This window comes from Gossypium hirsutum, chromosome A10 (genome assembly GCF_007990345.1).
Source record: "Gossypium hirsutum isolate 1008001.06 chromosome A10, Gossypium_hirsutum_v2.1, whole genome shotgun sequence".
Lineage (NCBI taxonomy): Eukaryota > Viridiplantae > Streptophyta > Magnoliopsida > Malvales > Malvaceae > Gossypium > Gossypium hirsutum.
The window spans coordinates 73,187,149-73,200,251 of record NC_053433.1 but is presented as its reverse complement, the minus strand read 5'-3'; the positions used below and the strand labels follow the sequence as shown (position 1 = coordinate 73,200,251).

Genomic DNA, 13,103 nt, shown 5'->3' with positions numbered 1-13,103 from the left:
ATTCTCCGTGACTGTCCGACAACTAAAGAAATATAGAGGCAAGTTATCTCAGATGAATCTAGTGGGAGTTTCTTTACAATGGACCTTCTTCATTGGGTTAAGTCAAATTTGCAGAATCCTACGAATCCAATTGTTGTTGAGGTAAATTAGTCATGTTTATTTGGCTTACTAATCTGGCGCATTTGGAAAAATCGAAACATTTTTTTTTTAGGACGTTTCCTAGAACATGGGTGAGATTGTTAAGATTTTATATATTTGGGCAAAACAATTTGTTTCTTTTCACAGGGAAGACGTATTTAGACAGAAGGAACAAAGGTTAGTAGCCAAGATGCCAAAAAGTTGAATTAATATATGTACTGATAGGGTAGTTCAGATTGTCTCGAGTGATGCTACAGCGAGGGAGTCATAAGAAATGAAAATGGATAATGAATTATGGGATATAATATATATTTAGACAAATGTGTAATCTTTGATGCTAAACTTTTAAGTATTCTTGATGAATCCGCTCTCATTGGCTATGATGGTATATTGATACAAACCCATAGCTTGAAGATACCAATTCCTCTTTATTAAGGTACAAACTCTACCTTTGTGGGATATTTAAAACCTTATTTCAGTACATTCTTCTAGTAGTGCCGCCACCGCTTCTGCTTTTATTTCAACCTCACTTCTCTTGCTTTTCCATTTCTCTTAATTTCAATATATGGGTAAGCTTCATTCTTCATTACTTCTTCCTTCTATTGTTAACTGTGGAAAGCATATTTCTTTTTTTCTGCTCTTTTATTTCTTCTTCTTCTTCTTCTTCTTCTTCTTCTAATACCATTGCTACCCACATCCAACCTTTCACTAAGAATTCCATGTATGTAAGGGGAAACCCAAAAAATGTATTATCGCTTTGATAATGTTGATGATGCTTTTAATTTGTTTAATAAGATGATTCAGAGTTACCCAAAGCCATCAATTGTGGAATTCACTAAATTATTAGCTGCCATTGTTAGAATGAAACATTATGCCATTACTGTATCGATGTGTAGCCAGATGGAATTATTAGGAGTTTACTGGGATGTTTATTCTCTGAGCATCTTGGTTAACTGCTTTTGTCAATTAGGTCAAATTGATCTTGGTTTTCCTGTTTTGGGGAACATGCTGAAGTTAGGTGTTGAGCCTTATGTTGTAACTTTATCCGCTTTGATTAATGGATGGGTATCAACCTAATTTAATTGTTTACAGTACAATAGTGTAAAATCGGGAATACTGATAGAGCTGTCAGGCTTCTAAGGATTATGGAATAAAGTGGCTTCAAACCCAATATTGTAACATATAGCACTGTCATTGACGGTCTTTGTAAGAAGGGATCACTAAATGAGACTCTCCATCTTTTCTCCCAGGTGAAGGTTAAGGGCATTAGACCAGATATCGTTTCATATAATATATTGATCGATGCACATTACAAGGATGGGAAGATTTTTGAAGTAATAGATACCGTTGACACAATGAAAAAGCAAGGCATTGAGCCTGATGTTGTTACGTATATTATATTGGTTGATGTGCATTGTAGGGAAGGAATGGTTTCTGAAGCTAAAGATGATGTTGGCACAATGATAAAGCAAGGCATTGAGCCCGATGTTGTTACATATAATATATTGGTTGATGCGCCTTGCAGGGAAGGAATGGTTTCTGAAGCTGAAGATATTGTTGACGCAATAATAAAGCATAACATTGAGCCTAATGTTGTTACCTATAGTGCATTAATAAACTGTCATTGCTTGCAAAACAAGATGTATAAAGCTAGAAAGGTATTTCAGTTGATGATTAAGAAGGGTTGTGCACCTGATATATTTAGTTACAACATCATGATCAATGGATATTGCGAAGCTAAAAGGATAGACGAAGAAATGGAACTCTTTCATGAAATATCCCAAAAAGGACCAATCCTGGATATTGTCACGCACAACACTCTTATGCAAGGTATGTGTAAACTAGGGAAAATTTCATCTACATGTGAACTTTTGATGAAGATGATTGCTTTTGGACAAGTTCCAAATGTAGTGACCTGTTCATTTTTGTCGAATGGTTTATGCAAATGTGATAAACTCGAAGAGGCTTTGGAAGTTTTTCAAGCAATGCGGAACAGCAAGTTGGAACTTGATATTGTCTGTTATAATATCCTAATTGATGGCTTATGCAAATCTGGGTATATTGAAGTTGGAAAGGAATTATTTCATAAACTCTCTGTCAATGGTTTGAAGCTTGGTGTTTACACATTCTATAATGATTAATGGATTTTGCAAGGAGGGATTGCCAGATGAAGCATACCTGTTGTTTAGGAGCATGGGAGATAATGATCCAGGGGTTTCTTCGAAACAGCTATACTTCTAAGGCAACACTTGTTCCTAAGGAAATGGTCGGTGAGGGCTTTTCTGCAGATTTACGCACTGCCACTTTATTTTTGGATCTGATCTTACGATCTGATGAATCAATCTTGATCTGAAATGTTTTCTTAGATTGGTACCTTCACCTTTACCTTTTCTTCATTGGGATGGCTGTTTCCTGGTAATTGGAGCTCTTATTCAGCACCAATGGGAATACTGTGAGCAAATCCTTAACACTAAAACTGAAAAAGTTAAAAAAAAAAAGCTCAAAGCTTCACTTGCCAAAAGCTGAAGCAAATGGCTGGTCTCAATCAGCAACTTGAGCAGGTGCCTCTTGGATTCTCTCTTTCCTTAAAATGCTTATTATTTATCTGCATTGTTTAGGAATACATTAAGAAAACATTACTTCTAATATCTAGTGAGTTTTCGAGAAAATAGCCGCATCCAGCGTTCAGACGATAATTTTTCTTTAATGCTATGAACTGGATTCATATTTGTTTATGTAGATTTTTAGTTCAACAAAAAGACATGGTTAGAAGAAAGTTCCTTGATCCATATCTAGTTATATTAGACTAGTTTTACCAAATTGATCGGCCTGAGATTAAATACAGTATATCTTGTTTACCAAATTCATACTAATGAACTGGAAATATTGCTGTCAGACCATTATTAGCATACTTGCAGATTGCTAAGCTACGTATAAGCTGAATTCACTCTGATCTTTGGTATCAGTTTTGTTTACAGGGATAGGATTTGTGCTGCAGGTAGTATTATATAGGTCAGTGAATGGAATGCTCTGTAGCATCCTGTTGCTTTGGCATTCATTCAAGCCAAGTTTGGTCGATGACAGGTATGTTATTTACATTATAAGAGACATATATTTGCAAGTTGCTTTTCATCCTTTAGCTGAGCAGGTTCATCTTAGGTCAATGGATTTTTTCACAGGGTCTTCTTGGGGGTTTCCACCTTTGACAAATTTTCCTAGCTGTCCCTTGTTTGATTCATTCTACTCTCGTAAGGAAGTCGACCTTCTTCTTTGTTTCATTTGAACTAAAAGGGTTGTTTATCATGTAAAAGATGCAGCTAAACATTAGTAGTAAAAAGCTTGTTTATGTCCTGAGGAGTAGTAGCCATTTGAAAATGAGCTTTCTTGTGGGGTATGGGGATAAGATACCCACAATATATGTGCATCACAGAGACCAGCTGGTGCAACAACCGGTTGTGCTGGTGGCCCCATTTAGCTGTTGGAGGCCTTGAGGGTGGGCCTTTTCATGTGAATTGGTTTCATGGTTTAGGGGGATATAGGAATAATATAATGCAATATAACTACATTTTTTTTTTGAATTTTGGAGATGAGACTTTTTTCTTCATTATTGGACATTGGAATAAAATTTCTGGCCAATACTGATGATGATTGTATTTTATAGCATCTTAATGAACCATCAATCAGGCATAATGATTCAAGTTTCTAATCATAAACAGAACCAAATTCAAGTTAAGAAATTTGGAGGAAAAATTAAACTAATAAAAAGCTGCTCATAAGGAATGAGAAGTGGATATCTAGTAACTGAAATCCAGAATTCGCCCTCTTTCAAGTTGGGATCATAAGTTGATCTTCATTTCTTGAAAATTCAATGCATTGGTTATCAAAAACAAAGAAGAGCAAAAATTCTTCACTCATCTTTTTCACCATTTTTGTCAACCTATCTTTCAACAGCTCCAGCAGTGTTGCTGAAATTAATCTGGGGTTGTCCAATATCCAGCTCCTTTGATACTCAAAGATCCATGTGTTGGGATCCATTTGTATTACAGAGGTACCCCATTTGCTTTGTACCCATGATGCATTTGCCTTTCTTGTTATAATAAATCCACTCCTTCCATTGGACCACTGCAAAAGGAACAAAAAAAAAAAAGGAAAGAAAGAAAGAAAGGAAGGAAGAAGAAAATTTATGATAACATAAGCACTAGCAAATCCAAAACAGGCAGCAGCAATGACAATCAAATTGATCCTAAGGGTCCTTTTTATATTAATCAAAAAGAAAACAAGGGTAAATAGATTGGCATTTACCTCAGATACTCTGCCAGATAAGATAGTAAATGATTTGGAAGAAAACCCAGTAGTAAGCAATCCAGCAGTTTGCAAAGGCCACCCCCAAATCTTGACCTCTTCCATTGCCGATTTATACAACAAGCAATGCGAATTTAGAAGCAAACTACCCTGCAATTATTACTCCAAAAGTTACCACGGCTTTTCATTCTTTCTTGAAATATTTGTGTTGGACAGAGATAAAAATGGTAACAAGTAATTACACACTCTAATATGTATAAGATGCCCTCGAGTAACAGTAATAGGCCATAGGTTTTAAGCACATAACTTGGGGGAAATTAAAAGAAAAAAGTTTGAACCTGATCAATTTCCCATACGGAATCCGTATTGCTGCAATTAGAAACCTTGAGATTATGAAATCCTTTCAACTCATTTTGCAAGAACCTCAATTTTCCATTCAAATCTTGCATAATTGAAGCCCTTTCACCAATGCTTCTCGCAACATCGCTTGTCAAAATCGGCTTCAAAAACCCACCTACACCCCAAGAAAACCCAACCTCCATTACCAAAACCAAATTCAAACCCATTAATAACTTCCAAAATACACTTTGGAAACCACCATTTTTCCCCTCCTCTTTCTTCTTCTTTTTCTCCTTGTTTTCTCTAAAGTTTAATCTGGCAGTTGATTTAAGAGCCGGAGATTCCACCAAGCAACAAGAACTCGATGTGGGTGTGGATGTAATGGAAGGATCGAAAGAGATGGGAGAGTGGTTTGCGTATTTAGGCTTGGAAGCAGAGAGTTTACTGAATGAACTCTTTTGAACGCTGAGGGGCATGAGATCGAGAGTGGCATTGATGCTAGCCAAACAGATTTCGCACTTGCAATTGGCGTCTTTTCTGCAACCTGGGAAGTAGTTGCTGTCTCGGGTTTCGGTACGGACATCATCTTCCATAGTAATGGTGGTCGATTTCATTGAAGAAGATGACGAACTCAGCTGGTGTTTCATTGCTTCTTTTTGTCTCTTTAGGTTATTTCTCTTTGAAAATTGTGGTTAATAGTGTTAAATGAGATCTAACGGATATATTTATATTGATAGGGTTTTTGAAATTTGAACCTTTAACGGTTATATCATGTGGGATATTTATTTATATGTATGTATGTTTTTTCATGACTGATAATTTAATTCTTTTAGTAAAAAAACTGAAGTAGCCTACTACTAGAGGTGTGCATGGGCCGGGTGGCCCGGCCCGGCCAGAAGGCCCGCCCGAAAAATGGGAGGGTTTGGGTAAAAATATGAGTTCGAAAAATGGGCTTGGACCAAAAACGAGGCCCGTTTAGAAAACGGGCCGGGCCTCGGGTAAGATTTTTTGGCCCGGGCCCAGCCCGGCCTGGCCCGATTTTAATATTAAATTATTTTAAACATTTTTTATTTTTAATTTTAAATAACTTTAGTACTTTTACTTTACTTTTTTTGTTGTTTTGATGTTATTTTGATATTGTAAAACTTTTGTTATTAATATAATTTAATTCTTAATTTAGTTTTAATTTGTTTCAATTTTTCAATTTTAATATAATTACTTTTTATTATATTTTTAATTTATGTATTATTTTAATAATTATTTTAGTCCCATTATTTATTTATTTTTTGTTTTAATATTTGTTTTTATGTTTTAAATGTATTTGATTTATTATATTTTAAAGTTTTTTATTTAATAAAAAAAATTAATATGACCGGGCCGGGCCGAGTCGGGCTCAGGCCTACCATTTTTTTCTTGGGCTAGGCTTGGACAAATTTTCAGGCCCATATTTCGGGCCGGGCCGGGCTCGGGCCTTGAAAACGCCAACGGGCCGAAATTTTTTATGGGCCCAGCCCGAACCCGGCCTGGCCCAGCCCATGCACACCTCTACCTACTACCAGGGAAGAGGGTTAATGCATTATTTAACCATCTAATTATTTTATATCAATTTGGTGCTTGAAGTTTTCAAACCTTATATCCGATATCTTAAGGCTGATTTTTATTATTTCCATTGTAAAAAAAAATAAACTACATTATTAGTCACTTAATTAAAAAAGTTACAATTTGGTAACTAACTTTTTTAATTTTTTTCTATCACTTTGACACCTTTTTAGTCTTAGTTGGTATAATAACAATTTTAGTCCTTGACTTTTGTATTTTCTATCAATTTAATTCTAACTCTATAAAAAATATTTAAAAATAGAAAATCATATGTAAAAATTCTATAAAAATAAATTCTCTTATATATCTTTGTTGAAGAACTAATATGTATTGGAAACAAAGAAAATTATCATTCAATAAAATCCAATGATAAATTAAAAATAATATAAAACAAAACAAAAAATAAATCATTACATGCTTATTTAGTGTTTCTAGAAATCAAATTAGTAATATCTTCAAGTTGAGTTATATGCCCTTGAAGAACATTCTGAATTGATATTACAGAAGCTTGTGGAATCGACTCTAGTGCCATTTTTTAAGAAAAAATTACAAAATATACCACATAATTTTCTTTTTTTACTCAATTCAAATTTCCAATTCAATTAAAACCCAAATTGTAAAAACAAATTATATTCTTTTTTTCTTATAATGTAAAAAAAGCTATGTCAAGAGACAAAAGAAGTAAAAATTGGAGAACCAATAATGTTGCTTAATGTGTGGTGTGCCTCGCATTTATCGGATATTTTACAGACACTTATTGGAGACAGATGTGCGATGCATAATAAGGAGATATGTGACATTGTGACGATGTGGCGAGCAAGGGACGATGTCACGACGAGGGTCGTCAAGATGAGGCAACAACCTCTTGAGACAGAAGCAGGGGCGACGCCATGATGAGGAGAGTCATGACATCACGTCGATATCTTACCTAAAATAGTTGCGTTTTAGACTCCAAGTAGGACTTGTTCTCCCAATTAGATTCTGATTATTTCAGGGTTATTTTAGTATGATTAAACATCTAATCTTAGTCTATTTAAAGAGCCTTCGTAACCTTAATTCATACACGCCAATCAGCAAGGGCTTTTCTTGAAGGGGACAAGATGCAGCCGCATATGAGTTTTAGTGAGAGTTTTGTGGTAACTATGGAGAGAATTTTGTTCTCAAATTAATGTTTTTTATTTGGGGTTTGGGTTTGTGTGTTTAGTACATTTAGGTTTATTTTCTCTATATTGTACTCTCGTTTGTTTACTCATTTAGTGAAAACCCAAAGCCTCTTTTTGCCCGTGGTTTTTATCCTCTCCAGAGGAGTTTTCCACGTAAATTATTTGTGTGCCCAATTTTCTTTTCTCTTTTTCATTATTGTTCGCTGTTTATACAGGTCGATCCCCAACACTTAATGTTTTTATTTTTTTCTATGTTATTTTTTAAGATTGGGTATTAGATATTTCTATACAGATAATACAAAGAGAAAGTCTGGAGGGTTTAAAAATAATAATTTTCCCTCATTTTCTCTCACATTATTTACTTTTGAAAAAAATTATGTACTTTAATATAATTTTTAATTTTAGAATTATCTACATTTTAAAGAAAGAATTTCATTTTTTTATCATGATATATAATCAGGGACAATATTATTATACCAATTAAAAAAGTGCCACTTAACAATCGGGTAACAAAAAAATAATTTCGAAAACATTACTGACTAAATTGTAACTTTTTTTAGTTAAATGACCAAAATAAAAACTTATCTATAATTTAGTGACTAATGGTATAGTTTAGCTGAGAGTGTGTTGCATTACACAATTTCTATTTTTTAAAATAAATTCAAAAAATAGAAAAAATCAGAAAATAAAAAAAATCAGAAAAAAAGTTATGAAAGTTATAAAAAATCAAAAATTATAAAATTATAAAATTATAAAATATAAATTTTTTAAAAAATAAATAAAATAAAAAAAGAGAATGTAACGCCCCAAAATTTAAATTTTTGGTTTCATGTATGTGTGACACACAAGTGTGTATTTGCTTCAATGGTTAAGTGTTTTGAATGTGTGTGAGAGGTCCCAAGTCCATGTCTTATTTGGGCAAATTTTGGTATTTTTATAAATAAAGTCTTAGCCTTGTGCAAAGGGCTTAAGTTTAATTGTTGGTAAGTTTATATCAGGATGAGCTTGTTGATTTTGGTAGTTAAGTGGAGTGTTGGAGTGCTGGAGGTCTTGTGTTTAATTCTCTGTGATGGTGTGGAGATAGTATTTTTGCTCCAATTTCGGCTAAGAGTTGTGTTGGGGCAAAATTCTAAGTAGTTATGTTTTAATGGGTTAATAAGGAGTGGTTTTAGGAGATAATTGGGGAGAGTTTATCAGAAGTTTCGGTTTTCTCTCCAATTCCCCAAACTTTTTCTAACATTTTATTCTTCTTTTTTTTTCTCTCCTCTGCCGATTCTTTCCCCTAGTTGCTGCTAAAATTTCCATTATTTTTTTCCCTTTTGTTCTTTTTTTCTTTTTTTTTCCAATTGATTCAGTTGTTCATCGTTCATTGCGCGTGTTTGAAGTTAATCAAGGGGCTGGTGGTTTTGAATCGATGCAGTGATTGTGCGAAGTGGTGGTCACTCAAGCGAGGTTCTGGAGACCTAGGAGTGCTTACGCATCAGAAATGATACTAGGTGTGTACCTGAAACGCAGAAAATGAGATTCAGCGAAAAGTCGTAATTGCTTGTTATCGAGAAATAAGAGAAATAAGAGAAAATGATGCGACAAAAATTGTAGAGAAAGGAAATAAAGGTGTTAAAAACTTGGAAATCAACATTTTGCACTAAAATAGTTTTGGACAATAGTAGTAGTCTAACTTTGAAAAATCATAAAAAAAGTGGAAATTGAGTTAGAGGTTGAATAAAATATGAAATTAAATTAAATTGAGTCTAGTTTTTCATGGAAGAAACAATGTAAGCAATTAAATTGTAAATTATGAAATATAATAAATTTTGTGAGATAAGGTCAAAATGATTTCGGGTTCCCTTGTTCTGAATTTGGAAAATCATAAAAAAAATAATTAGGGGCTTAAATTTATATGTTTAAATCCTTAATGAGTTTATTTTCAAGAGAAACAAAACAGAAACATCATCCAAATTCTGTACTAAGAGATAAATAATTTTTAGTAAGGAAAGTTTGAAGCTGTCAAACAGTAGAATAAGAATAAATTTGAAGATTTTACTATACTTATTTGATAAACTATAAATTTTGAAAATTTTATGGTAGAAAGGTATTTGAGTCTAGTTTCAAAAACATCAAGTGGATCTTAATTTGGAATTCTGTAGCTCAAGATATAAATAAGTTAGTGACAGTGACTCAAGTAGACAGTTTTGAATGAACATATAAATAAATAGTGAAAACATATATGAATATTTAGCTAGCATGAGTTACATTAAAAATGGATCACACAGCCAAAACCAATTTGGCCCGAGTGGGCCACATAGGCGTGTGGGCCCACACGGGCAGATCACATGGGCTTGTGAGCCCATTTTTATCGAAATATTTCTAAGGTTGCACAGGTCGCCTAAGTCAACTGTGAACCTACTATAAAGTCGGTAAGCGCTAGTTAGACCCCTAAATGTGTGAAATTGACTGAATGATATCTGTACTGAGCATGTTAATATCTGAACTGAATATATGTACTGAAATTGCATAATAGCATATCATCAATTGTATGTTGTATTGCATTGGGTTGGGGGTTGTTATTAGGAGGAAGTGTACTAAAAGGCTTTAAGCCTAATTTACTAGCAGCTCAGCTGCAAACTACTGTTTTGTACCGCATTCGGTATTACTTGAAGTGTAGGGATGGGTAGGTTGATTATATCCCCACATGGAGTGTAGGGTTGGACGGAGATGGTGTGTACAGGCTGGTTGGGTAGGATTTTGCTACTGCATAACTATTACTGCTATCGATACTGTGAGGGGCTAAGGCCCTATTGTATTTTTGACAATGTACTGAGATGGGCTAAGGCCCAAACTGTCACTGATACTGAAAAGGGCTTAGGCCCAAGACTGTTCAACTGTGCGCTGTGAATACTAATTGTTTGTTTGTTTCTGCTGGATTACACACTGAGTTTACGTAAACTTATCCTTTTTGTTTAATGTGCACAGGTAATCCCCAAACTTAGACGGATCAATGCGACGGAGGACTCAGTGGTGACCACAGTAATTTTTGGACTTCATAGTTTTCAATTCACGATTTATAATTTGATTATTATTGATTATTTGGGTTGTAATTTAAGGACCCTCTGGGACTTTGGTTTTAAATTTTGGTTTTTATTTATTTATTTATTTTACTTTATGGATTTATATCTGCTGGTCATAGGAAATTTGGTTTTCAAAAACTTAAAGTATTTTTTAAACGCATGATCACTTAGACTGTTTTATTAATCCTTTTGCAATGAGGGATGTTTCAAAACAAATGTTTTGAATGAATAAAGACGACTTCCTAAGTTCTAATAAAGGTTTACTAAAGATAATAACATGAAATGTTTTCATCGTAACAACGATGTTTCAGAAACACTATCGTATGACATTGCCATATACGGCCATAACGTCTAGGTCGGGTTTGGGATATTATAGAGAAATTCAAAATAAAAAGAAATATGTAGAAAGGAATATAGAAAAAAACACATATATATATTACATTTTAGTAACCTTAAATGTTTTCTCTATTTGTTTCTAAAATTTCACATTTTTCGGAAATAAAATTAGAAAAAATAAAAAATTATTTTTATTTTATGTTTTTAAAGATACGCAAAATAAAAAGATGAAAATTCAAAACAATATAAGAAAAATAAAAAATAGAAAAAATTCAGAAAATGCCTCAATTTATTTTTAAAAATAAAAAATAGAAATAACATTTACAAAAAAAATGTAAAAATTATAAAAAATAATTTTTAAAAAAATATATACGTAAAATTCAAAGAAAGATGGAAAATGTTAAAAAAATGTAAGATATAAAGAAAATGAATTATTTCTAGAACACGTGAAACATGGCATATTCCTAAATTAAAAGAATTTTTATAGTTCTTTGGAGGCTAAAATTAAAAAAGAAATAAATCAAAATTAGAATTTATATATATATATTTAAAATTTAAGAATTTTCAGAATCTTTACATTTTTTTTATTTTTGTATTTATTTTGCCAAAAAAAAATCCATGTTAACTTTTTTTCTTCTAATTTCATTAATGGTTGAGGTAAAGTGTATAACGATTTGAAACTTAAAATGTTAAATTGATATAATTTTTTTAAAATACTAAAGTGATAATTTAAGGTAAGTTTAGGAGTAAATAATGCATTAATTCAACAAATTGTTGGTTGAGATGATAATAATCTCTATCAAAATATAATAATTTTGGTTAAAATCTTTGGAAACAAATTTATTGGGAAAGCTTTATTTTTCTAATGCTCTTAACTCGATATAAGATTAGTTGAGATGTACATTTATTGGGAGTGCTTTACTTTTAAATGCTCTCCACCTTATATGAATTAATTTTAAGTCTAATATGACTTGATAATTTGTTAATTTTACATGTAAATGTTTTATACATGGTTAGTCAAATAAAAAAAAAATCTACAATGTGTCATTTTTTTTATTAATTGTTATTTGATGCACCTGTAATAAATTCTTTTAATTTCACAAGAGAGGTTAAAACATTGGCAAATGTCTCATTTATTTTTTTACTACATACATGTGAAATGCACGAGCTAAGAATGTGTATTTATTAAAATTTGTTAAATTTATGTATTAAAATTTATGAATAAAGTTTTCAACATTGATTTAAAAAGTGAAAAACCTCTTATAAGAATTATATATATATGTTTTTAAAAAATAACAAATGTTATCATAGAGTTCCTTAGTATCCAATATTTGTTATAATCCTTTTTTTCATATTAATAACTAGATTTGAATGTTTCCTATTTTCTTTTTATAGTTTTTTTGCCAAATATAATTGAGAATTTCCTTTTACACACTTTTCCTCAATATATAATAATATTTTCCCAAATATAATTGAAAATTCCTTTTTACACAGAGTTTCTCAATATATAATATTTATTATCATCATTTCAAGCATATACAAATTCCATCCAAGTCAATTCTTGATTTTTTTTAAAACACTAATGATGGTGCATTATGAAATTGAAAGGCTAAGAGAATCCTCTCGATACACATTAATAGGTTTTTGGCATGCTATAATTCTCTTTGTTCCTTGCTGCTTCTTCTTGATTTTAGGGGTTTTCTGGCTTGATTTTCTTCAATTTCTTGCTGATTTTGTGTTTCTTTTGTTGTCTTTTGACTTTGATTTTGTCAAGTTCTGGATTGAAAGAAGTTCTTTGATTCATCTTTTAAATAAATTTTAGAACTTTTCCACCAAAAGTCTATGACAATTCTGTTACTGCCAAACCTCCAAATGAGGTGTTTAATGAAGTAATTCTGTATAACACTAAACCAGACCTAATAATTAAATTCAAATATGATGTGTCACAACTTAAAATCAAACCAACCTTAAAATATTTGACAAAAGCTTTATAACATTTGACAAAGTTAAAGATATAAAACATATAATGGTTGTTGCTTACTAAAGTTTGAATGTCATCATTAGCGGTTTAAAATAACGTACGTATAAATTTTTAATAAGTAAATTTTATTGAAGAAAATATAATATTTTCATTCCGAATATTGATATTTAAATAAAA

General features: G+C 32.0%; 2 protein-coding genes across 3 annotated transcripts; one reads left to right on the top strand and one right to left on the bottom strand.

The window, feature by feature from the left end:
• Positions 1–547: 547 nt before the first annotated feature.
• Positions 548–3,716, top strand: LOC107927617 (pentatricopeptide repeat-containing protein At1g62930, chloroplastic). Its single transcript, XM_016858730.2, has 4 exons — positions 548–707; positions 1,389–2,699; positions 3,117–3,222; positions 3,318–3,716. Exon 2 carries the CDS (start codon positions 1,494–1,496, stop codon positions 2,277–2,279), a length of 786 nt encoding a protein of 261 aa, XP_016714219.1. The 5' UTR covers positions 548–707; positions 1,389–1,493; the 3' UTR covers positions 2,280–2,699; positions 3,117–3,222; positions 3,318–3,716.
• Positions 3,717–5,511, bottom strand: LOC107927615 (uncharacterized). Of its 2 annotated transcripts, XM_016858729.2 has the most exons (3): positions 4,779–5,511; positions 4,441–4,590; positions 3,717–4,260 (listed from the first exon to the last, which is right to left on the bottom strand). In XM_016858729.2, exons 1-3 carry the CDS (start codon positions 5,424–5,426, stop codon positions 3,964–3,966), a joined length of 1,095 nt encoding a protein of 364 aa, XP_016714218.1. In that variant the 5' UTR covers positions 5,427–5,511; the 3' UTR covers positions 3,717–3,963. The 2 variants fall into 2 exon arrangements, with proteins under 2 accessions (XP_016714218.1, XP_040935252.1); XM_041079318.1 differs by having other exon boundaries at positions 3,717–4,590; positions 4,779–5,485.
• Between the last annotated feature and the right edge of the window lie 7,592 nt (positions 5,512–13,103).